The 26,150-nt window shown below is 37.5% G+C and overlaps 2 protein-coding genes across 2 annotated transcripts in view; one reads left to right on the forward strand and one right to left on the reverse strand.

The window, feature by feature from the left end:
• Positions 1–26,150, reverse strand: part of NBEA (neurobeachin) — a 719,303-nt gene that overhangs the window by 199,222 nt on the left and 493,931 nt on the right. The window contains exon 41 of the mRNA XM_003800132.3: positions 9,002–9,138. Within this exon, the coding sequence (XP_003800180.1) occupies positions 9,002–9,138 (137 nt within the window). The remainder of the gene's footprint in view (positions 1–9,001; positions 9,139–26,150) is intronic.
• Positions 5,401–6,522, forward strand: MAB21L1 (mab-21 like 1). Its single transcript, XM_012811597.2, has one exon. The coding sequence runs from the start codon at positions 5,401–5,403 to the stop codon at positions 6,478–6,480; it is 1,080 nt and encodes a 359-aa protein (XP_012667051.1). The 3' UTR covers positions 6,481–6,522.

Below are 26,150 nucleotides of genomic sequence, written 5' to 3' on the forward strand. Positions count from 1 at the left end.
CCTATAATACCCAAATGAAAAACATAAGCTGAAATCTTACAAAACAATTTCAGTTTCACCAAGTAGAAAGGTAACAGTGACTTTCGGAAGGGTTCATAAGAAACTAGAATATTGGAATCCACATTTCCTCTATAATATTCAAATAAATGAATGGCTGACCCCATTGTCCTTATGTGTATGGAAAAGGTTGAGTAATAAAAAATTCTTTAGGTTGATAACCTCTCCCCAATATTTTTCCAGTTACAGATGCAACTTTAAATATCTTCTCCTCTGTGCGCATATGCAAATGAAGTGAGGAAATACAGACAACTATGTAAATAAGCCATGCTTTAAATGTCTTTTTCTACTAAAAGAAAGGTTTTGGCCAGAGGTATCTAGAATTATTTCAAGTCTGCAAATCATGCAGCGGTGGTAATTCTTATAAGGTGTATTCAAACTTCTATCTTTAATCTCAAAGTTACTTTTCTTTTCAAAACCTACTAATTCCAGTATCAAGTTTACTAGGCAACACTGTAAGAAAAAAAATGCTCACCAGTATAACCGCGACTATATGAGTATGCTGGGCAGGTGAGGAGAAAGACTGAGGCAAAGGCCTTGATCATTCAAGTGAAGAATCATTTTTAAAACATTAACTATAATTCTCAGGATGCTCTAGTTCAAGAAATGAAACAAGGTCCAAATTATGCAGGGACCTCAGTCTTCTCCTTGACTTTGTATTATACCTGATATTAAAACATACAATAATTATTTGAAGAAATCACCGAAATTTTGAGGCCTTCCAGCTTTTGTTTCAAGTATTCTTATACCAAGAGTCACAACAGGAAGAAAGGTATAGATGCCATCAAATTAGATTACCAGAAAAACTGCCAGTATTTTACTTTATTTAATGTGACACACAAAGAAAACCCTGCACAAATATCTGTCTCTAATTTCTCTAGTGTAAAAAAGGAAATATATTGCGTCTGGCAGAATGAAACAGTTGAAATAGCCTGGGTGCATTTAGAAAAAAAAAAAGAGGGGGTAAAGAAATCAGATGTGTACAATGAGCCTTCAAAGCCACTCCAGCAGTAGAGATAAATAATGTAATAAACTCAACTTCATATTTTTTTATCTCCCTAGTGTAATAAGCACATATTAAAAAAATAAAACTTTAAATTCATGGATACTCGTGAATAGACTAGAAGCTAGCAAATTATGAAAACCACTAAACAAAGTCTATGTGAGCACTTAACATGTGCATGCATACCCTCTCACAGACACACATGAAAGGTTACAATTGCTGAAATTTGTGAACATGCAATTTAAATTTAAATTAGTTTTTTTAAAAACAAAGAAACCTAGCATTCCTACATTTCTCAAGATAATAGAGGTTTTCTTTAAACTCAAGAAGGAGATTTTTTACCCACTACTTTATGTATCTCATGTGAGTTAACAGACCTACACAAGGGGAAATAAGTTATTCAGGAAATAGTACTTCAGGAAAAGCTGTTTGGCCTTTGCTATTTTGAATCCATCAAATGTAAGGGATCATAATAGTTAATTATTTTATATTCATTAACACTGAAATGGTACATTTTAAATCAAGGATGCCTGATAAACTAAGTAAATGAAATGTAAAAGTCAGACGTTAAAAATCCCAAATATCATTCCAATGTAAGCATTTCAAATTATTAAATCATGAGATTCCTTGGGTGCTTTTTCCCTTCAATTAGACTAGTTTTCTTCAATTATCATTCCATTATTAGTTCATGTCAAGGATGCCTGCATGCACAACTGAAAACAATTACGCATTTAGATCCTAAAGCGTGGGATACACACAAGGCTTTTATTCTAATACTAACTACTAAGATATTTATCGTAAAAAAAAATACATATATATTTGTATATGTATTTGTATATGACAATATACAATATGACATGTATATGACTGATACCATGAGAGTTATAAATCCTTCTCATAAATAAATAGGAATTTTAAGTTATCTTTATGTATTGCATAATCTCTTGAAATAACTAGTTTAATAGGCCAATGATTATTTCACTAACGTTTACTAAAAAATAGTTAAGGTACTCCCACAAAACAAATATATCTCAAAACCTAGACTAAAATTTGCCGAATTACACAAAAATATACTATTATTTGTAATTCCCCTTCAAAGGTCATTTCAATTAAAATTAAAGGATGGAAAACATACTCCTCAGAATAGTTTAATTTTCCTTTCAACAGTGAAGAGTGTCTAAGATCCCTGAAAGGATTCAGCTACAGAAGACAATTCACTTCACGTGTTCAGTGTAATAGAAAATCACTGTGTTGCAGCAACAAGCGCTACTTGCACTCGAGTATTATTCTAGGACGCCCAGTTCACACACGGTGATCACATCGGACGGGTGAATCCTATGTTATGTAAATCATCGTCAGCTCCGGGTGTGACCGGTGCTTAAGGAAGCAGCGCAGAAAACACAGTCTTGGTGTCCCTGAAACCAAATGACTTCACTTCCCTGAAATACTCTAGGCCTAACGAGTTTCTTAGTCTTTTTCTTCACCATCCATTTTTCTTTCTCAAAGTGCAAAATCGTTAGTGAAAAGGCCCTGGTTGCACCAATTAGTTTGCACAAAGTGATCCGGTGTTTAGCTTCGCTTTAACCCAATTAAGCCACACAGTGAGCCCTGAAGACGCGCCACCTGCGCGCCTGGCTCCTGCGAGGCCGGGCCGGCGCCCCTAGCGGGCCTGCGTCCTTCCCCCTTAGACCCAACCCCGCGGCCGCGGCGCCGTTCCGCCTTCGGTCCCTGTGTGCCCTGCTGTCTCACATCCTCCATTACTGGGGATGTTCGCAGGTGGCCCAAGAAAGAAAAGGGGTGAGGTCTTGAGCACCTCTGGCCTGAATTCAAGGGAGAGCGCGCTGGCCGCAGGCGCCGCGGTGGGAGGCCAAGAAGCGCCTGGCTCTGCTGCCACCGCACTTCGGCCAGGCGGCGGGTAGGGCCGAGGGGTGCGGGGGCACAACGTGGCCTGCAACAGACGGGGAAGAGCCGGGACACCACTAAGGTTTTAAATTACCCACACCCAGAAATAAAGCTTTTGGGACCGTAGTCGACAGAGGAAAGCATGAGGGCCGGAGAGTGCCAAGCGACTGCAGAGAGGCAGCAGCAGCACGAGGACTGGGGCACCCGCCCCAGGGGAGGGCGGAGGTGGCCCTTCCCCAGAGATCACTGCACATCTTCTCGGTTGTGGCCGCAGGTTCTCTGGCTCTGATTTGCCTCCTCTTCCAACTGCCAAAAGGTAGCGGTGCGTTCACCCGCGACGCCTGCAAAGTGGGGAGGGGCTTTTCGGGTATTTCCAGTCCCGAGCCTAAGAGAATTGCGGGTTCTTGGGCAACAGAGTAGGTGGGTGCCATGAGTCCCAAACATAGTACTGTCTTAAGCTACCTTGCAATCTTACCACTTTTGGGTAACAATGAAGTAATAGGTGGTTTGTAATGCTGTATCTGTGCCGTAAATAATCAAAAGCTTGAGTAAGAAGTGGGAGCCTTGAAGCTTGTTAAAAGTGGCTCTAATGAGTTACCCGGAAATATTCTTAATTTGAAAGAGACAGCATTTAAATTAAAGTTAGGCAGTAAAAGTCCGCCTAGGTTTAAAAACCACTACATATCCCCTGAGTAGTAGTATTTTTTTTTAGTTTCTTGTACTTTGAGAACACAACTGGTACCACCAGAAAAAAAGAAAGTTGTACGTAAACCGATTTCCCCTTCCTGTTTCAAGGTTCCAAAATTTAGAAATTTTTTCCCCCAAATGATGTCTAAATCCCCAAAACCTGGATATCTGTAAATTAATTTTCTTTGAAAATATCCATTTTCTCAATCAAATCACAGAAGTCTACTGTTAAGTCACCACTAAGGACACTTAAGACAGGAGATATATCCTTAATTATTCATTTATAAACAAGCCAGAAACCTCAAACCTACACATTTTCAGGACAGTTATCTGTAATTAGGTCTGACCCCTATGATCTCACTTTTTTCAGTATGACAACAGGGCTCATATTATGAAATCAAACTAAAATAATCTCTCTAATCCTAGAGATAATTGATTTTTCAACTGCTTTTTCAAGTGCATATACAGCTTAGTGTCCTGCAGGTAATGCTGGGAAGGTCTACCAAAGTGCCAAGAGGTGAATGGAGGGATGTACCAAACATTTTAAAAATATTCTAAATTAAACTGGGGTAGACAAGATTTAACATATTCAGCAATAATTTTCAGATTCCTTTCAACAAGTGCAAATAAGGAAAAAAATGTAGGTTAAAAAAAAAAGCACAGTACCTGCAAAAACGTTAAAAAAAAACATTTTAACGTTATAGAAACATCCGGAATGAGAAAATTACACAGGCATTACTCCATCTAAAGCCAGCTTCCACATGCCAGTAGTCTGTGCCTGTAAGAGTAAACTTTCAACCTGCATTTCAAAAGACCCCAAGGATTAACGGACATTAATTATCTCACTCTAAATGCAAGTTAGTTACTTTGCTTTAGAAAACCCCATCTAGTTCACCAATTGATGGATGACCATTAATACACCTGTATTTGCATTTCAGCGGTAAAAGACAAGCAGGGTTTTCAGCACAGAAGAGAGCCGCTTTGCCAAGTCTTTTCAAATGTCAATATGCTTCAAGTAATACCAAAGCTGAGAGATTCCTCTTGATTTCCCAACTGTCTAGGTGGCCTGGGTAGTTTTCTGCCGGCAGCAGCCTCCTACCTTTAGTTTGTGTGCCTATATCCATGAGGGGGGATTAATTAGCGGGGCTGGAGCTGAAGGAGGCTGTCGTGACGAGCCCAGTGGCGATTGGCCGCCCGCCTGCCTGGCCCTGCCTTTATAATTTCCACACGAGTGCATCTGGGCGCTTAGACAAACCCACAGCAGCTTCTTCTGACATATACACACGCACACTCACCCCCGACACACACGCAGCACAGTTTTCCTCCGTCTGATTAACAGTCCTGCACACACCATGATTACGGGAAAGCATAAATAAATACGGAAGGGGGTGATTATTTTGACTACTGGAAGAGCTTGCCTGGGTCTCAGCGCAACTTTTGTTTTTATTACGGAGAAGGTGATCTCTCCATGCGTTTCTCTCACGCAAGGATTCTTTAAACCAAGAAGAGAGACAGACAGGGGGGAGAACAAATCTTTCACTTTAAGACCAGCTGGGCTCAAAGATAAAAGAAAGGGAAAAGCGGCCGCAACAGGGAAATCACCGCTGCAGCACTTCGGAAAGGCATTTTTGGTACATTTCTGAGCGCTGCGGCCCGTTTCTCCACCGAAGTTGGCTCCAGCTCTAGCAGCCGCATTGGATCCCACAGCTTACTGCGAGACTCCGGTGTACAATCCGGATCTCTGCCCCAACATGATCGCGGCCCAGGCCAAGCTGGTCTACCATCTTAATAAATACTACAACGAAAAATGCCAAGCCAGGAAAGCTGCCATTGCCAAAACTATCCGGGAAGTCTGCAAAGTAGTTTCCGACGTACTGAAGGAAGTGGAAGTGCAGGAGCCCCGCTTCATCAGCTCTCTCAACGAGATGGACAATCGTTACGAAGGCCTGGAGGTCATCTCCCCCACCGAATTTGAAGTGGTGCTTTATCTTAACCAGATGGGGGTGTTCAACTTTGTGGACGACGGCTCGCTGCCCGGCTGCGCGGTGCTGAAGTTGAGCGACGGCCGCAAGAGGAGCATGTCCCTCTGGGTGGAATTCATTACCGCCTCCGGCTACCTCTCCGCGCGCAAAATCCGGTCCAGGTTTCAGACGCTGGTAGCTCAAGCGGTAGACAAATGTAGCTACAGGGATGTGGTAAAGATGGTGGCAGACACCAGCGAAGTGAAACTGAGAATCCGAGATAGGTACGTGGTGCAGATCACCCCGGCTTTTAAATGCACCGGGATCTGGCCCAGGAGTGCTGCCCACTGGCCACTTCCCCATATCCCCTGGCCGGGACCCAACCGGGTGGCGGAGGTCAAAGCGGAAGGTTTCAATCTCTTGTCCAAGGAGTGCCACTCCCTGGCCGGCAAGCAGAGCTCGGCCGAGAGCGACGCCTGGGTGCTGCAGTTTGCGGAAGCGGAGAACAGACTGCAGATGGGGGGCTGCAGAAAGAAATGCCTCTCCATCCTCAAAACCTTAAGGGATCGCCACTTAGAGCTGCCTGGGCAGCCCCTGAACAATTATCATATGAAGACTTTGGTTTCCTACGAGTGTGAGAAGCATCCCCGCGAGTCGGACTGGGACGAGTCTTGCCTGGGTGATCGGCTGAACGGGATTTTGCTGCAACTTATCTCCTGCCTGCAGTGCCGGCGGTGTCCCCATTACTTTCTACCGAACTTAGATCTGTTTCAAGGCAAACCTCACTCGGCCCTGGAAAACGCTGCCAAACAAACGTGGCGACTGGCAAGAGAGATCCTGACCAACCCGAAAAGTTTGGAAAAACTTTAGAGGACAATTTAATCAAGAGCCGAAATGTCCTAATTAAGTGTGAACTTCCTGTTCGATTCCTATCTAATATTTTTCCACTCGGCAGTGCAAACAATCTCTTCCTTTAAAAGGAATAATACAATGTTTAAAACATCATCTCACCCACCCCTCCAAGGGAAGAAGAAGTAGTGGAAGGGGATGGAGAAAAGCCCAAACCCACAAGTATTAAAAGACTTCTTTCCACACAGTTTCCTATCTCCCTTAAAACCTACACGGAAACACCCGGAAAACAGCCTGGCTGTAACGCAAGACCACAGGGAAGACTCTTAACTATCAAAGGATTAGAGCAATCCCGGTGATTTAGGTGCATCTGTCTGTGAGTAAACACGATTTGGATATGCCATCTGAAGAAAAATGTACTGTATATTTTGATTTGTGACGAAGATTGTGATCTCGCATTGTCTTTGGAAGTGTGGACGTTGGTGTTTTGTGATTTGTTGAACAGAACTTCAATTGCCATTTTGGTTACTTCCAGACATTCTCCACTAACAAAGATATCATTTAAAGGTAGATTTCCTCATGGTATTTTTATCTGTGTTTGAAAGTGTCTGAACTTTAAAAAGTTTACATTTTGTTTCAAATATTGCTTGTTCTATTTCTGACATTCCATAAATATACTTGAAATGTTATTTAAATATATTCAAAGAAATTTGAATTCTGCTTATATAATAACGCTTGAAAATCTGAATTATATATTTGAAAAATGCACTTGAAATACACTGGATAATTACTTTTGTGATTTAGATTTTAATTTCTGTTGCTGGTTTTTATTTAATTAGATGCTAATAAATGAAGTAAAATAAAAGTTGTTGTGTCTCACTTTACACTTTTTTCAAACGATGTAATGCTCATTTTGAAAATCCAGCCCATTTGAATATTTTAAATATTTTAAGAAATATGCAAATAATATCTTTTTAAAAATAAACAAAATATTGGAGAAATGCTCTTTTGGTATAGCTACAGAGGATAATCTACCCTTAGTTTCTAACTATAAGACAATTCCTTTCTACCACATCATCATTTAAATCCACCTTTGAAAGCTTGCTCTTTCTGGTTAGTATTTCTGCAGTACTTTTGATAAGGGGAAAAACCTATCATGACAGTAGAGATTATAAATTAAAAATCAGGTTGACTCAGAGGAAATGAATTTAAAATTATAATGAAACTTTTGAAATTTGTATATGAAAACTACACTAATATAATGAAGATCATTTCTGACCAATATATTTTATGTCAAATCTTATTTTATGCATAAGGATTCTATTAGCAGAATAATCAAAAATTCAAAATTCCATTTTATTTTATAGGGCTAATGATAAAAACATAAAGATAAACTTTAAATTATTTAAAATTAAATATAGTACATTCATTAAAAAAAAAAACTCAACTGCTTTTTCGTTGGAAGTAAAAAGAATCCTGTGACAATCCACTGGGAATATTTTAAGAGTCAACAAGTGCTGAAAGGGCTGATCACCTATGAACCTTAAGATAGTTAATTCAGGTGATAGTAAATTTTAGAATTTCAGTTGCTAGTCTATAAATACTGTTTTATGTTTTATTTCAGTATATGAATTAAACATAGTAGCGTTCTGGATCTGTGGGAATATTTGTCTTTGACTTAGAATAACTGCCTCTGAAAACACTTTAAGGAAGACCTTTGCAAAATGATGCTAGAATATTTAACATGACACTTAATGCTCTTGAATTCTTAAACTCAGAAAAAAAGTTTGCAAATTGTACAGTAACATGAAAGTTAAAACAATAAAATGGCTCTCAGAAGAAAGTGCTGATGTGTACAGCTACACTAGTGCTCAGGAATATAAAATCTACACAATAAAATTTAATATATGTTATACGTATTTTCTGCCATTATCCCCAAAGAGGAGTACAATCTTTAAACATCTGAGTGCCAATGCATGCTGTATATATACACATTCAAAATCCAAGCTGAGAGAATCAATTTCTTACCTCTTATGCCCCCATGTAAAACCTATATTCTAATTTCAAGAGATGAAAAAAATGGATGTAATAATGGAGATGGATTTATATCTAATTGGCTTCCCCCCCAGTTTCCTTATAACTTTTCAATAAATAATAATTCATACTATAAACTGTAGTTCTGAAAATTTAAAGTCATCTTAATAAGAAATTTCTTAAGACCTTCCCTAGTCAGTCTCAACCTGAAATGCTGTACCCCGAGGACTTGGGAGCAATTGGCTTAACTACCAAATCTGCCCAAGTGCACACAAAGGCACTCACAGAAAGACTTAAAATGTGCATGCTTTGGTAATACAGGATTTAAACTCATTAATATAGTCTTCAATTCCTTAAAGAAAGCATATGTTATTTCATCCATTTTATTTTCTATGAGAAAGAGGAGAATGTGCTCCCCTCCCCCACTGTCACTTAAAACCAAGCAAAATTGAAAACCACTTTGGGCCACAAAGCCACCAGTACTGTACAAGGAATCGCTTTAACTCACTTTCGTGTCGATCTTTTTGAAGGCAGGATCATCCTCATCTACCTCGAAGTAGATTTCTGTCGTGGTGATGGAGAGAGTCCCCTTGGCCACTACCACGGGAGCGATGAGCTGGGCAGGGGTGCTGAGAACCACTGGGCCTGCAAGACAGGGGCAAGGGAGTGAGGGTGCACCCAGTGGCCCTCTCTCACTCCCTCCCAGAAGGGTACCCTGGGTTTTTATTGTTAAAGATTAGCTAAAACAATGTTGCCTATACTATGCGACCAGCTATTTTCATGTGAGATAAGCTCTTCTTGGCTTTTATACATTACCTTTTAACAAGACTAGAGATAAATAATTCCATAAAAACCCAAGAGGTCAGGATACCGAATAAATGCTCAACCTCCGCCTGGGAATCCTACATGGTTGGTGAGGCGCTGCCATTAACCAGCTTAAAAGCGCAGAACCGGCTCCATAATGCCTGGGTTCTCCACTGAGCAGCAGGGCTTTCCAGAGACCCTCCGCTGCAGTCACACTGCCCCCAAAGACCAGTCATCGTGCAAAGCCGGTGCACTCAACAGCGGCTTTCCCCAAGGAGAGGCGAGAGGATGTGTGTGTGTGGGAAGCTTCGAAATATATAAAATCCGCTGTACTGAGAATTGCGAATTTTGAAGATTATTATCGGTGTCCTAAGGCGCGACACAAACATACGCATACACACGGACATTAAAGTTTTTATATAAAAAAGAACGAAAAAAAAGTTAGCAGTCATTTTCTCACAGAGGATCCGCCAAGTGAAGTAAATGTTAAGACGCTAGAACAAAACGATTCTCAAAAAAGCGTTGGAAAGTATTACTTTACAACTTTTTAAAGAAAAGGTACTAAAGCGTCACTGAAAGTCCCTACTAGCGCCCTTACTTCGAATTCAAGCTGAATTAAGGTCGGGAATCGCTAATTTCACATGTTGGACTATTAATCCAAAGGGGTACTACTTAAATTCTCCGTTTAAAGGCCCCCCCCAGCCCCCCCAACGGTGGCATTCTTCGCCCTCCTGGACTAAAGTGTGACTTGAACTCAGATATAACCTATTCACTTTTCAGCAGCAAGGGCGCCTCATAAGCCTTTCCATTTCCTCACTCAAAAGAGTCTCAGTAACAGTAGGAAAAAGGCAATAAAAAGCCAGCTATCCCGCGGCCGCGCAGGCCTCTGTCCTGGGCCCCTCGGTGCGCAGACCCGCCCGCGCCCCAGTGTCCTCGCCACCGCTAGGGTACCCGGCCGGCGGGGCGCGGGCGACCGTGACCAAATTCGTGTGCTCTGGGACAGCACACACGGAATCTGCCACCGTCCTGCACAAAGCCGGCCGTTCCTGATGCTGGAGGTGTAGCGGGGACTCGGCCGGCTTGCGTCTGGGTTCAAGGGGGTGGCTAGGAAGCGAACTGTATCAGTGTCAGCTCTCCCCCGATCGTGACAGCGGGTCAGACTAACGCACAGCCCGTGCGTTCATTTCACTGCTTTCGGTGCCCAGATGAGCCCGGAGCCCGCGGACTCCCGGCCTCCGCCTCGGGCCGGCGCTTTCCCCGCGCAGCCTGGCGGAGCGGGGTCCACCTCGGCTCCACAAGGTTTTCCTTTCCAAAGGGCGAGGCGGTCGATCTGAAGAACCACTTTAAAGGCTCATCAATCTTAATCTAGGTTGCTCAAGTAATTATGCCCGAATCTCTTGTACGATTACAAGTGGATTTGGGTTTCTATTCCCCAGGCCCTCCTTTGTGTTTATTGGAGGGTCTGCGCGCGCGCTTGGCGGCGCCTCCAGCCTCAGCGCCCGCCGCGGAATCCCCCAACGCTCCGGCCGGTTCGAACCGCTCCCTTAACCCTTAAGCAACCAGGACGCTCCTCAGGATGTTACTTTTTGTATTTCCCTTCTGGAGAAATCAATGCGGTTTACTCTAGATTGAAGTGAGGTGAGAAAGAAGGTGATGTGATTCATACCCTGAACAAAATGTTATCTTATACCCGGTTGGGCCTTGCTAAAATCTCGGAGAAGTCTTTGGATTAGTGATTTATGGTTTAACACAGTTTTCTGGCATTTGGAGAAAACTTATGGTCAAATGCATTAAAAATGTTGAACCTTTTCTTTCTCCTCAAAGGCAATCTAACATATCCAAAATGGGAAAACTGAAAACGAGAATCATGAAACACATGAACAAAACCATACCTACTGATTTACTGAATTATATCACAAATTTTAAGCACATAATTCCATGAACCTTTAACAGGGACATATTTTCTCCACTTATTTCTCTGGGTTTCTGAAAGGAGACTGCGCCTCTTTTTAATTCCACTTCTGTTGAGATTAGATTATTTGGGAGTTTATACAAGGGCTTTGAACTGGTCCTTCTTTAAGAAAGATTCATCAGAAAATATTCCACCTTAATAGTGTGTCATTTTTACTCCTGTCCTTTGGAAATCTCCAATTACAGCATGTTTAAGGAGCACTGAGTCTTTTTGTTGTAGCCTTCAGGGAGCAAAGCAGCCACAGAGAGAATACACAGTTAATCCACTACTGCAATAGAGAGAGGGGATTTAGTTTTAATCCCCTTTGGGGGAGCCTCTGGATTTTAAGGATCCGATATTAAAATGTTTACATAAGGCACAACCACAAACCAGCAGATCTTCCACATGCTACCTGGTTATTGAAAACATTGGATCCCTTTCCAAATAAAAATAGTATAAACAGGGCAGCATCTCTGGATGGCAGCAAGATGGTGAGGTAGCTGATTCTGTTCTAGAAAATAATTTAAATAACTATATCCTTAACCTCCTAAACTTTGCTTGATGCCTTAAAGACAAACTATAAATATATTGATCCCAATTACTATAGCAATAAAAGAATTAATTATAATAACGTTCTCCACACACATAGAAGTGTTATATTAAAGGGTAATTAAATAGAAGGGACCTATTGTATTGATACATAAAATAATTTAAATTTACACCATCTAAAGTGATAATTAAAAAAGAAAAATAACTTATTTAATTTTAAAAACTGATAATATAATGCTTAAAAAATGTTGATCCAGTACTATTTTTGAAAGGATAAGGGTATTACTTGGTATTAATTTAATTTAAAAACTGAACTAGAACAAAGATCACCTAAGCATGAAAGGAATCTTTAAAATAACGAACTTCTCTTTAGAGCCATAGGATCTTCAATCAGTTGGGATGGTAAAACTCATCGTGGACCTGGAATAGAAATGTCTATGTTTTGTGTCTCAAAAGGGAACTATTCATCACATATATTTAAAAAGCAGAATGTTAAATACTTGTGGGTTTGTATTATCCTGATAAAAAAATCAAAATTTTAGCCTAGAAATCTTGATAATACATTGACATTTAAACTTTACAGTTTAAAAATTCTTTTATATTTGTATTTAGCTAATAGTGTAATATTCACAAATTTTAAGCTATGGCTATGCCACTGCTCTCTTGCCAGAAACCACCAGGAACACATTTGTAGCTGAACAAGTTGGGTTTATTGCTCATTGCAATGGGAGAGACTGAAAACCACAGGAGCCATGGAGCAACTGAGAGGGTGTTAAAGGAAGCAGTGTAAGATCTGGCCTAAAGGGATTTTAGGAAGAGTTTAGGACAGCAGGGCTTTGAACTTGCATTGAGCTCTGTCTGAGATCAGTGATAGTTCTGTGATTGCGATCTTAATCAATCTTATCTAGAGGAAGGAGAGACTAGATGTATGCTAAAGCTATAATGGACAAGATGTAGCCATCACTAGGATCAGGAAAAGAGGGAGATGTTTGGTCTTTCTGTGGTATGCACAGTGACCTTGTTTCGGTGCTTAGACAAATTATAAAGCTGTTTTTTGTCTCACATTGTCATCATGTGAGCCCATCTGATGTTAGCATTCTGTGAGGTTGTTTATATCTGACGAGAGAACACCATGGACTAGCTGTGAGCGCCAGGCCAATTCCCAGCAATCCTGAGGTCTGGATATAGATCAGGCTAGTTCCTAAAGGTCAAGGGCTGCTTTTCTTTTTCTTGTATGCAGAAATTAAGTATTTAGTATTAATAAAAGTTTTATTAGCTATATGGATTTTCTGCAACCTCAATCACTCTGAAACTACATGTTCAATTTAGTTTTAGAACATGTAAAAGACTGTTATTTTGGGATAATAAACATTGACTAATCTTGATAGAATTATTAAACTTATAATCCCGACATTATTTGTAAGAACTTAAACTAATCCAAAATTCTTTATGTTCAGTATAAGAGAATATTATCTCAGGTTGGGTACAGTGGCTGGTGTCTATAATTGCAGCACTTTGGGAGGCTAAGGAGGAATGATGGCTTGAACCCAGGAGTTTGATAGCAGCCTAGGCAACATAGTAAGACATCATCTACTAAAAAAAAATAAATTAGCCTGACCTAGTGGCATGCACCTGTAGTCTTAACTACTTGGGAGGTAGAGGCAGGAAGGATGGCTTCAGCCCAGGAGTTCCAGGTTACAGTGAACTATGATTGTGCCATTGCACTCCAGCCTGGGTGACAGGGTGAGAGATTGTTTCCAAACCCCTCCTTCCAAATGAAACAAAAACAAAAGAATATTATTCCAAAATAGTTTAAGACAAATACTATAATGTGATAAAATTTGTAGGGAAATAAATCGCACCATAGCATGAGTGACTGAATATATCGAAAATACGTATCACATATTTGTATTCATATTATTTTTAAGTATGGCATTATCAATTTAAAAGAATATCACAGAATTATAAAAATAAGATGCTTTAATCTCAAAAACAATTTAAAATAAATTACTGAAGAATATGAGAAACTTGGAACTTTGTTTTGGAATCCTGGGAAAGCTTAAGGTATTAAGAAAATGGAGGTTCTTGTGTATGTGCCTAAACGAGATGGAAGTACTTGGAAAACTACTGCAAAGAATCTTAGCTTTCTATCATCTGGGATGATTCCCAGGGTTGTAAGGGTTTGAAATAACTCAAGGAAATAACAAAAGTCATAGTCAAAAATCTCTAGATGTTGACTGATTTCTTTACATATAGAGAATATTGATAGTTGTCCAAATAAATTATCAGATTAAAAATACTCTAAAATGTTAGAAAAACCTTCCTAGCATGGAAATAGCTATAGGATGTTTTTATTCAAATAAAAAAAAATACTTGAATAGTTCATAGAATACATACCTCCAGGGTTATGAATTTAAATTTCAGCACTAAGTCTGCCTGACACAGTCACACACAGACAATGCTCCCTGAACTACCCATTATAAACATTCTATCCATCCAAATTTTACATAAAGGGTGACTGTGTTCAGGAATTGGACTCGTGATGCTCTTGGGTGACTTCTTCAGCATAATATTGAGATTAATGATAACCAATCATCCCTGGAGTTCATGGTTTCCTTAGATTATTATTGTATAAAATGAGACAGATGCTAAGTAAACCCACCTCTGGAAAAACTCAACTCAACCACAGTCTGAAACAGACAGGGGAAGAAGACAGCCCTCTTATATGAGCAACTGAATACTACAATTCAGCATAATGTCTGTTCATCATTATAGAATATCTATTTTTACACTATTATCTAAAATCTCATCTTATTTAATGTATTTATAATAAATAATGTTAAAAAGTAGCAAGATACAATCTGATAGGCTCTATCAAGTTTAGCCTCCAATTTATATTTTCTAATTTATCTGTTGAACAGGTAATGCTATAAGTTCCAAGAAACCAACAAAAAGCTACTGCATTTTCTACAAAGGCAATGAATGATTTATACAAGAAAAGCTTACAAAGCATATGCATTCTAAGTAAAATAGCACCAAATTTAGTACCCATACTAAAAAAGTCATAGTTTTAATGTTCAGTGTCATAACTAGCTCTGCTTTGGTATTCATAGGTCAGCCTGCTGAGATTTCTATTTTTAGTTATATTTAGTACAATGTAAGGAATACATTTTTGTATGTTATGGAGGGATATTGACTCCTTTATGGCTCTAGGTCCAGATATCACTTAATAAATAGGCAGAATAAAATTCTATTAGGCTAGGTGAGTGAATAAACCAGAGGATAAGATTTAAATCTTTGTACCCCTATGTTGGATTTATATTTCCAGTTTCCTGGGCATATCTTTATTGCAGCACTTATAATATATTAATATATGAGTTTAAAACTCTGTTTCTTTCATGTAGCACAAGATACTTGAAGATGGGCATTATCTTCTACAACTAATGCAGTATCTGTCACCTAATATGCAATCTTTGTTTATGGAATTGAATACAGAAAATGTTATACACTATTATTGCATTCATATATCATAGAAAAAGCCACATAAAATAGAAGATATCTTTGGTCAATTTTTCTGAAATTTCAAATTTTTTCCTTAAAATATGAAAGATACTGAATTTTAGAGTAAATATAAAAATTATGCTGAAAACCAATGAGAATTATAATACAATTGGTCACGTTACCTGTCTCACATATATACTATTACTATCTTAGATGGTCTAATTTTATAATTGCCATGTTTCCCTAGTGTTAAATTGTTCCTTCATTGTAAATTAAAGGTATAGAGACATATTTAACTAGGCACAAATTCATTCATGTAGTCAACAACAATTATTGAATGAACTTGTGTTGTTTTGGGCACTAGGAGAGAATGAATACAGTGATCTATGAGACATGGATTTTACCTACTAAGAGCTTATAGTATAGGATAAAGAATGCACAAATAAATATGACATAGGGAGAAAGGGTATAACTAAGAATAGTATAAAGTACTTTACATGAATTATTTATTCCTTTTAACAACCTTATTTGATAGCACTACTGTCATCTCCACTTTACAGATGAGAAAATAAGACTGAGGGGTACAGTAGAGAAGACCATACAAGTGGCCAATGATAGAGACAGAATTCAAATCTTGTTACCTGATTGCAAAGTCAGGGTATTTGTCATGTATATTGCCTCCCACCAAGCAATGGACAGAAAAAGAATTCCATAGACTTCAGGGAGCAGTGATGATTTCTAGCCCTTTTGGGAGGGGGAAAGAGTAGCTGGGATGGAATGATGGCAGTGAAGTGGGCTGTGATGGATGGGAAGGATTTGGGCAGATTGATGCATAAAGGAGGGAAGAATAGTTTGAACAAATACACAGTTGCAGGCCTTAATGAACAGTAAATAAGTTGGCCAGAGATTAGGATGTTTAACTACAACAGCATGAGATGAAACAGAAAAAGCACACAAAAACTTGAATGTCAGACTTTACAGGTTAGAGCAGTGGTTCTCAACCTGTGGGTTGTGACCCACAGGAACTGTATTAAAGGACTGCAGCATTAGGAAGGTTGAGAACCACTGGGTTAGAGAATCAAAGATGAGAGCTCAGAAATTACAGTATGGCCCAATGGTGTTGGCCCTTTGTTGGGGGGGGGTCACACCCTTTTGTGAAGATGGTTAAACACATGGCCTTTTCCTAGAAAAATTCACTCATGTACACCTGTCCATCCTGATTACATAATTGGAAGTATTCATATGTCGGAGAAAAATTTTGTCACTTGTCTTGATGTCTTCCTCTATCTAACAGTTTTCTGCATCTGCATTTATCCTTATCTGTTCTTCAGCAGTTTCAGGAAATGGGTCCATTTTTCCTACTGTTCATGGTACTTAGTTCTCTCTACCTATGCTCTTGGTCCTACTCTCACCTGACCCCTGTCACTACCTGTGTCTTTTCTTTGTGAAGCATCTCAGCTTCCATCTCTTAGTTCCTTCTCCTATTTACTCCTTTGGATTTACTTCCAACCTGTACTGAACCAAAGGTGTTTGGGAAATACTCATTAAATAATAAGTTAAAGGCCTGAAAAAGTCCTTCAATTAAAAAAACAAATCTGTGTACAGGTTCTGACAATAACATTCATGCACTCATCCTAGAAAATGTCCTACATACCTCATTGCTGAATAGCACTACAGTCACTTTTGAAGGGTTCCCTTTGGGAAGCTATACACTGATGTCAATTTTAGAGCTCTTTTTCTGGAATGGCCATCAGAGCTCTTGTAGTCCTGAATGTCATCGGGACCCTTGATGTCCTAAATGTCATAAAAATATCTTAGATATTTCCATTATCTTTGGGTAAAGAAAGAGTCACTCAGAGGTCAGATCAGGTAAGCAGGAAGAGTGTTCCAATACAGTATTTCTTTACTGGCTAAAAACTCCCTCTCAGACAGTGCTGTGAGAGCTGGTGCACTGTTGTGATGCAAGAGCCCATTTTTGCACACACCTCTCTCATGCTATGATTTTTAGTTATGATTTTTCTGTTTTTTTTTTTTATCTATGTTTACTTGGTATGCCATGCTTCTCACAGTCAGCTGATGATTTTGATTCAAAGAATTTTTGCAATGTTTTCATCAATTACTGGCTGCCCTGACTTCTCTCATCAGTGACACTTTCCCCGCAGAAAAACATTTAATCCATTTTGTACACTGCTACATTCTTCATGGCATTATCTCTGACTTCACATCCACTCTTGCTAAGTTTAACAAGATATTTAATGTTTATTCATTGCTCTAATTCAAGCTCTCACATTCTTATGGTGCCACCCCCAAACAGACAACCATAATGAATGTCACTTAGCAAGACATCACCACACGTTGACAGGAGCACAGCTATATGACACTGATATGCCAAGGTTATGAAATCTTACCTGGTTTTTGGACAGTGCTACCAATGTAAGTGCACTGTAGCAAGTTCACCAACTTAATTGTCACACCTTGTAACTGATTTTTAAAACACAAATTTTCTAAACACATTTAACTGTAAAGTTTCAAAATACCTGTGTTTCAAGGAACATCAATTTTAAAAATGCTACACCAGAGTCCCTGACTTCCAGAGCTCATGGTTCTCTCTTGTTCTCTCATTGTTGACTTCCTGCTTGGTATTTTTTCCATACTCTTCCTCCAGGGCTGATGTTTATACCCATTCTGCAGGGCAAGTGAATTTGGTCTACAGCTCTTCTCTGTTTATAGTCTCACTTTCCCTGGGTGATCTCAGGAGTTTTTATGAACACCAGGCCCAACTTGGCTTTCAAAAGTGTCACACTTTTATCTCCTTTTGAAAACTGTAGACATCCAACAGACCAAGCTCAGCCAATCATCTTTATTCCTCTACCCCAAAGACCCTGCATCTTCACATTGCTGTCGTAGTTCCTAGCTTCTGTACCACTGTTCTCAGCCTCCCTCATTCTTACTCCTGGCACTAGTCAGTGGTCACATCCTCTGCTTCGTACCTCCTAGTTGTTTTCTGTGGCTGTCCCATTTTCCTCATCCCTGCTTACCACCTATTTATTTCAGGCTCTCATCACCTATGGTTTGGACAACAGCCTTCTGTTATGGCTCTCTTACCTCAAGTTTGAGCATCCTAAAATTACATGCTACATTAAAGCCTGAATGATTTAAAAAAATATAGTAGGCCTCTGTAAGTAGACCACCCAAGGGACTGACACAAACTGGTCAACACAACAGAGATGGCCAACATAAGGAACTAGGGCTGCTGTATTGATACGTACAAGTAGCTCATGTCTGGTCTATGAAAATTAGGTCAACTTAAGGAAGTGGTCAATGTGGTGAGGTGGTCAACTATGGAGGTTCTACTGTATATACACGGGGTGCCAAAAAATGTATAAACATTTTAAGAAAGGAAAAAACTGTATTCAAATTATAATAATATATACCAATAGTGTTTTGTAGCTTATATATTGTATCTTGTATCTCTTTTAACTGCAGAAGTCAAATGTGACTTGAGTATTACACATTTAATATAGTTTTTTCCTTTCTCAAAATATGTATACATTTTTGGGCACCTTCTGTGTGTGTCTATGTATCTGATCTTATCACTACCATGCTTAAAATACTTGACTGTCTCTTTGTGGTATTCAGGATTAAATCCAGGTTCCCTATGTCGGATAAGGCTCCCTCCTCTAGCAAGGTTGTCAGTCTCCACCTCGGTGTCCCCCTGCCTCATGCTTTTACCTAAATAATTTAGAACTAATGTAATTTCCCATAGAAGGTGATGTTTTAGCATTATGAGGTTTCTTGCTGTTTGTAACAATTCTCTAAATATTTATAAATCTCACTTATTCTTTAAGACTCAAGATAGGAAGAAGCCCATTCTAGGAAGGCTTTCCAGAATCCATTTTATTCAAGGACCCTATTTTATGTTATCATAATTTCCTTTGTGTCTCTAGGCTAATTTCTTTTTTCACTATCTGTTCTTCCTCTAGACTATAACTTCCTGGACAGCAGAACTTTTATCATATGTGTCTTTCTACTCCACACACTCACCATTATGTCTTGCATATCATATGGTAGATATTCAATAAATATTTGTGTTGCTTGGATAACCACATCCCATTTGAATTAAGACATAGTCTACCCTCAGAGAATAAGGGCCCAATAGGCCTTTCCAATTTTTGTCTTTACTTTATGTGACTTTTGACATTTTCTATTCTAATAAATTATTTTCTTTTTTTCTTTTTCTTTCTTTCTCTCTCCTTTATATATATATATATACACACACACACACACACATATATATATATATATATTTTTTTTTTTTTTTTTCTTTTTGGAGACAGATTCTCACTTTGTTGCCCAGGCTAGAAGGCTATGGCATCATCCTACCATGTTTCCCCGAAAATAAGACACTGTCTTACATTTATTTTTTCTCAAGAAGACATACTAGGACTTATTTTCAGGTGATGCCTTCTTTTTATTAAGTATAATACAACAACCTACATTTATTCAAATACAATTAAGTCATCTTCTTCTGGAACCTGACAGGGGGAGCCAACTTTGTTGGTGGGGCTGGCGCTAGTGATGCATGAACTCCTTCCCCCTAGCCATTCGCACGTGCGCAATAGGATGCCTGCGACTGTGGTTACCACATGCACACCCGCGCAAGTGTGAACAGCTTGGCAAAAGGAGCTGTGGCAGATAAAAAGGTATTCCTATCTTCCTTACTGCTCTGTTCCGAAATGCAGGGCGAGGCTATGCATATATTCTGCATAGCCACATCCATCACTAGGTCTTATTATCGGGGTAGGGTTTATATTTAACAAATGCATAGAAATCCTGCTAGGGTGTATTTTTTGGGTGGGTCTTATTTTGGGGGAAACATGGTAGCTCACAGCAAACTCAAACTCCTGGATTTTTTCTTTTATTTTGTTTACATATAATGCTAATAATAGCCCACTTAATTGATTTGTTAACCCACTAGTGGTTTACAATTTGGAATCGGAATAACATTGATGTAGTGAAATGAACAAGAGTGTAAGAAATAAATTCCTTTTCTTATGAATTACCCAGTTTCAGGTATTCTGTTATAGGTAACAGAAATCGGACTAAGACAATGTCTAATAAACATAGTTGAATTGTGTCCTCTTATTCTGTTTTTAATTTACACAGTCTGGTTAGAAGGAATGTTGTTACAATTAAGAGTATCTTATAAGTGTTTACAGACTATAGAATCCATGGTTGAAAGGAACATATATTTTAGGAAATACAGAAATATGAATTATAATAAAATATTTGTAGACTCTCAAATGACCTTAGAGACTTTGTAAAAATAATTAAAGGAGGCAAAGAGGGCTTGATATTCAAGGTGAAACTGTTTATTTTTATAGCTCTTTAACCAATTAAAAAATTAAGTTAGAAATGTAAGTATTTTAGTTTTAGTAAGAAATGAGTCTGTGTTGATATTGTCTGTAAGAGCTTCAGGAATTCTGTGTGTGAAGCTGAATGTGAACCCTTTGGGCTTATGACTGGCAAAGCAAATGCTTCACTAGAGAGAAGAAAGACACATAAAGACTCTGAAGGCTTTTTCAACATCAAATAGCTTTTACTAAACAACATTTTGATGAGTTAAGTGTGAGTGAGTCAGGGACATATGGATTAAATTTCCCTAGAAATACTCATGGGTTTAAAAATTAAGGGGAAAATCCTGAGCAAAATGCATTTTAGAGAATCCAGAATGTTTAAAAGACATTTTCCCCCTAAATGCAAGTATCAAGTTAAATCAGTTCTAGTGAGACTCTGTAACTAAAACAACACAAAAATAAATATAGGAGGACAGAAACTTTAAAAACATACAAGTTCTATTAGGGAAAGAATGTTAGATTCACTATATTAGAATTGTAGGCCATGCAGGAGTTAGCCTTAAGCAGACTGAGCCGGTGTTGTCTGTGTTTATGTATGTAACACGAGACATGTTTGTTCTTTTCTATGGTACCTAATCTTCCTACACTAAGTAATTATAACAAAATTATCTGTGCTCTTGGTCCATACTCTTTCTGTTTTAAAGAATATATTTCTCAGAAATACTCTTAGTTTTTAGAATTCTGTTGTTTCTTTAATTGTATGATATTTTCCCAGAAACTTGAGTTCTCTCTTCTTCCCATATGTTCTATATTTAGCTTTATTCTCCTTCCTAGCTCATTTTATAGGTAGCACTCAATTTATATAAAATAACTTTGCCTCTGGTATCTGGATATTTCAGGTTAGAACACTGAAGGTCTAACCTATCTAGCTCTTCATCTCAGTTGTTTACTTTCGTTTCTGGGGGAAGATACATTGTACATGCCATAACTTCCTGGGTATTTAAGCTACCCAGCAGTGGTGGTAGCAGAAATAATTTGCATATGCATTGTTTTTGTCACAGTCTTAGAGCACAGCATTCTATATCCTGACTAGCTATCCAAGAGACCTTAATGAGCAAGTCAACGGGCAAGTGGAAGGCATCAAAGAGAGACTCAGGGAGGCAGAAATGGCCAACCTGAAACATTCCAAATAACTCTTCTCCCTGCTTTTCTTCATTAGGTATCTGATTTCACTCTGAGTTAGTAGAACAACAGAGACAATAGGAAAGGGAAACAATCCAACCAGTTTATGAGAAGAAAGTTTGAAAACATACTGCTTTCTGACCATCAGGGAAAGTACAGGTGATAACTGTCATGTCAACATTGCAAGTCACCAGGGTGGTGACTGGCACTTAGGAGAGCCTTCTAATAGGGCTCCTTGTTTCTATATTTTTTCATTCTTAATTAACATAATTCATTTCTCTGAGTTTCAAATTTTTAAATTACTGTCTGTGTGTAAAGAATTACAAACCTACTACTTTGAAAGCCCAAATTAAAAAAGAAATCTACCTCTTAGCATTCTAATAATTCTTTCCTATATTTCTATTTCCCTAGTTATTCTTTTTTAAAACAATTCAAAGCAATACTATAATCTATTGGTTATAAAATTTTTTATGTGCTAGAGAATTTTTTTTGTTTAAGAGTAGAGGTAATGTTTTGGTCTTATCAATGGGGACCCACAGAGATATTTACTTAAAATAACTTTAGGTATTCCTATCCTGGAACTCAAGTGATAAACTGAATAGTCATTTGAATAATTCAGTTAGTATGAGCAGTTTGATAATTCAAGCTCTAAAATACTTCATCTCAACACCTCAAAATAAGTTTTGTTTATTTTTTGTTTTTTGTTTAAATTACTTACATAATTATAAAAATACTTATATAATGTATCAAAGGTACATTTCTTACTGCTGATAGGAATATAAAATGGTGTGACTCTGGTAAATAGCCTAGCAATTCTTTGAAAAGTTAAACGTAGATTTATTACTTGACCAAGCAATTCCCCTCCTAAGTATGCACCCAAGAAAAATGAAAACATATGTCCATATAAAATCTTTTACATTAATGTTCATAGAAGGATTCATCATTAATAGCTAAAAGGTGGAAACAAGTCAAATGTCCATCAACTAATGAATTAACACGGTATATCCATATGAAGGAATATCCCCCCAAAAAGAACACAGATGCCACAACATAGCTGAACCTTAACAACAGCATCTTAAGCAAAAGAAGCCAGACACAAAAGGCTATTTATGACTCTGTTTATATAAAACATCCAGAACAGGCAAATCTATAGAGACAGAAAGTATATCAGTGGTTGCCTAGGACTGCAGGAGGGGGTTAGGAAAACTGGGGGCATAGCCAAAGATAGGAGGTTACCTTTAGGGCTAATAAAATGTTTTAAAACTGATTTTGGTGATGGTTGCATAACTTTGTGAATACACTAAAATCACTAAATTGTATGCTGTAAACGAGTCAATTACATGGTGTGTGTTATATTCAGTAAAGCTGTCCCCCCAAAACTATTAACAAAAATGTAAGACTGGCCAGTGAATATTTTACAAGTGTTTTAACTGGGAATTAAAAAGGGGTAGAGTTGGGTGGTGCCTGTGGCTCAAAAGGGTAGGGCGCTGGCCCCATATGCTGAAGGTGGTGGGTTTAAACCCAGCCTCAGCCAAAAAAACTGAAAAAAAGAAAAAAAAAAGGGGGATAGAGTCTTTGATAGGTGGGGATAGAAGAGGATATAAAAGAGAGAAATGGGAAAGTATTTTAGGTGAAGAAAGAAGTTTGGACATCAGCTTAGGCCTGTGGAACTTTCAAGTTAGTAGACATTAAGCACATGGCTGGAATGCTGTAACATATATTTATACAAAAAAAAAGTATTATCATTTACAGAACTGATAAAGCATAAAGGACCATCATCATCACTGAGAACTCAGTATTCCCTAAATTAGTAAAATTACAAACTTTTGGAAGTAACAAAGGACTCTACATAAATGCTAATTCTATTAAGTAAAATATTTCCATTGTCACTCAACAGATGTGCCAGGACAACCACTCCAAAATAAATGAAATACTTTTCATTAGGGGACGTTCTAACAGCTGAATTAAATCCTTCACCTGTCAATTCACATACATTTGAGTTAATCTTAAATTTCAATTACTCAATAATTACTTGAAGAAGGAACTTGCTAAGTTTCAAGTTAAAATAATAAAGATTTTAGATTAGAAATCCACTGAATTATACTAATTAATCTCAATGTTTTAAGTAAAATTATAATTATTAAATTGAAATCTTTAGTTGCACGTGGACTAACGTGACTTAGAATTAGAATTAGGTGCTAATTCACTTTGGTGAATCACTATAAACTACAAAAGCATTTAAATGAATTAATGTAGGTGTTATTAATATAATAATTATTGGTTGGCATACTTCTATATTATAATCATATTAGACATTTGTTACAATACATAATAAGCTAGGTAATTAGTAGTCACACACATTTAACTTGCCTCTTGAGATGAACAGCTTGGGAAGAAAGGGAACTAAAAGTGAAAAAGAAAACTGTGTGACATTTAAAGGCACAGAACTTTGTGGAACATTTTGTCTTTGTTAAAATTAGAAAATGCCAAACGAAATGGAGAAAACATAAGGAAAGGTCCAAACTGAAGTAAAACCGTGTTCAAAGCTTTCTATTTATCAGGCCCCTCTGTAACTTACCAGAATGATTTCTGGTCACACATAGACTATCTATAAATTAAACTAAAATTATTATGCATATTCATAGACTTAATAATGATAAAATCAGTGTAAAAATTGAGTTATAAATAGAAGATCTCATTTTTACATGATTTTAGTACACATGCATACACATATACATATTTAAATATACTGTTTGGGGTGTTTTAGTTCAAACTATATACGATGTGTTTTTTTTTTTTCATGTCATTTTCTCAGTTATTGTTATACGATGTGTTTTAAGGAAATACTTTATATACTTCTTACTTAACCTTATGCAAGTTACTTAAGCTCTTGACCTCTGCATCATTATTTCTAAAACTGGTGGTAATAATAGTATTTGCCTTGACCTGTGGAGGACTGCTGTGAAAATTAAATGGGTTTTTGTACACAAAACCCTCTGAACACTAGTTCTTAGTAAGAAACGCTAGTCTTCCTCTTTTTCTTCTTTTTAGGAAAAGAAATAGATCTTATCTTTTAAACCAAAATACAAAATTCATCTTAGCTAAATTAGTAGAACTAAATTAGTAGTTTCCCTCAATTTTCTATACTAATGAGCATTTTTTTGTTTGAATTTTATTTGACTATTAAGTAATATTGCATATTGACAAATTATGGTGTATGGTCTTCTCACCTATGTGACAGGCTTTTATAAGAACAGGAAAATGTATTTGGCTAATCAGCAGATTTAGGTTTACAATTACAATGATAAAAAGGGTGCATTCTTTCATATATAATCTAAAATCTAAGAACTCTAATTACTTTTATATATTTAAGAGTGTATTTCTTATATTTAATATACTTAATAATATGTGAGCCATATTACCAGTAATTTTCATCACAGACACTGAAACAGGTACTTGTTATTTTATGTAATATTTCTGAGACACTAAATATGAGATTACTTTAATACTGTGAGATTTTTGAATCTCCTGGGTTATAACTTGGACTTAGGTTTCCTGTGATTGTAAAGTTTTCTTTTGGTAGTATAGCCCTGTCAAGCTACTTGGATTGATAAGTTATGAATAAGAAAGAATTTGTTACTTAACAAACTTTAATTTCTGAGACAGTGATAACTATGATCTGGATAATAATTTCTTTAGAACAAAAATAGTTATGTATTTATGTGATCTGAAACTTTATTAATGTCTGATTTCTTAAACCTAAGAATTCTGGATTGTCATCAATTCCTAAAAATAAATCGTATGTAGTATTGATATCATACCAGTCTAGATTAAGGGCTTCAGAGTTTACAAAATGAATCTACATGTTCCTGTAAATTATGCAGACTATTTCTGTGGCCCTTCAGAAAACACCTCCCCCCCCCACTTTTTTTCCATTTCATTTATGGTTCAGAGTACATTTTTGGGCTGCTTTTTAAAAAATGAACTCTATAGACTAAGCAAGGGATCAATATTTTAGCACGGCTATAAGATTTTTGAGACCCAGTGATTCCACTAGAAGAGTGTGAGTTTGGACCAGGTTGATATGGATAGAAGCAGATGGACTCAATGAAAAATCTGTTAAAAGACAAAAGTTAGGGGAGTCTCGATGAAGTGAACTGGTCAGGAGCTACACAACTTGATTTGGGAATACTTTATTTCAAGCATACTTTCACTATTCTTCAGATGTTTAAACTTAATTGTGAGGAGAAATTTTGCTTATAAACATAAGTTAATATTAATAATTAGCTACCATTGAAGAAGAGAAATATAAG

Source organism: Otolemur garnettii, unplaced genomic scaffold, assembly GCF_000181295.1.
Source record: "Otolemur garnettii isolate 467f Iridium unplaced genomic scaffold, OtoGar3 scaffold00167, whole genome shotgun sequence".
Taxonomy (NCBI): Eukaryota; Metazoa; Chordata; class Mammalia; order Primates; family Galagidae; genus Otolemur; species Otolemur garnettii.

Bases quoted from the DNA above. Each gene is read 5' to 3' on its own strand.
- MAB21L1 (XM_012811597.2), top strand. From the start codon at position 5,401: ATGATCGCGGCCCAGGCCAAGCTGGTCTACCATCTTAATAAATACTAC.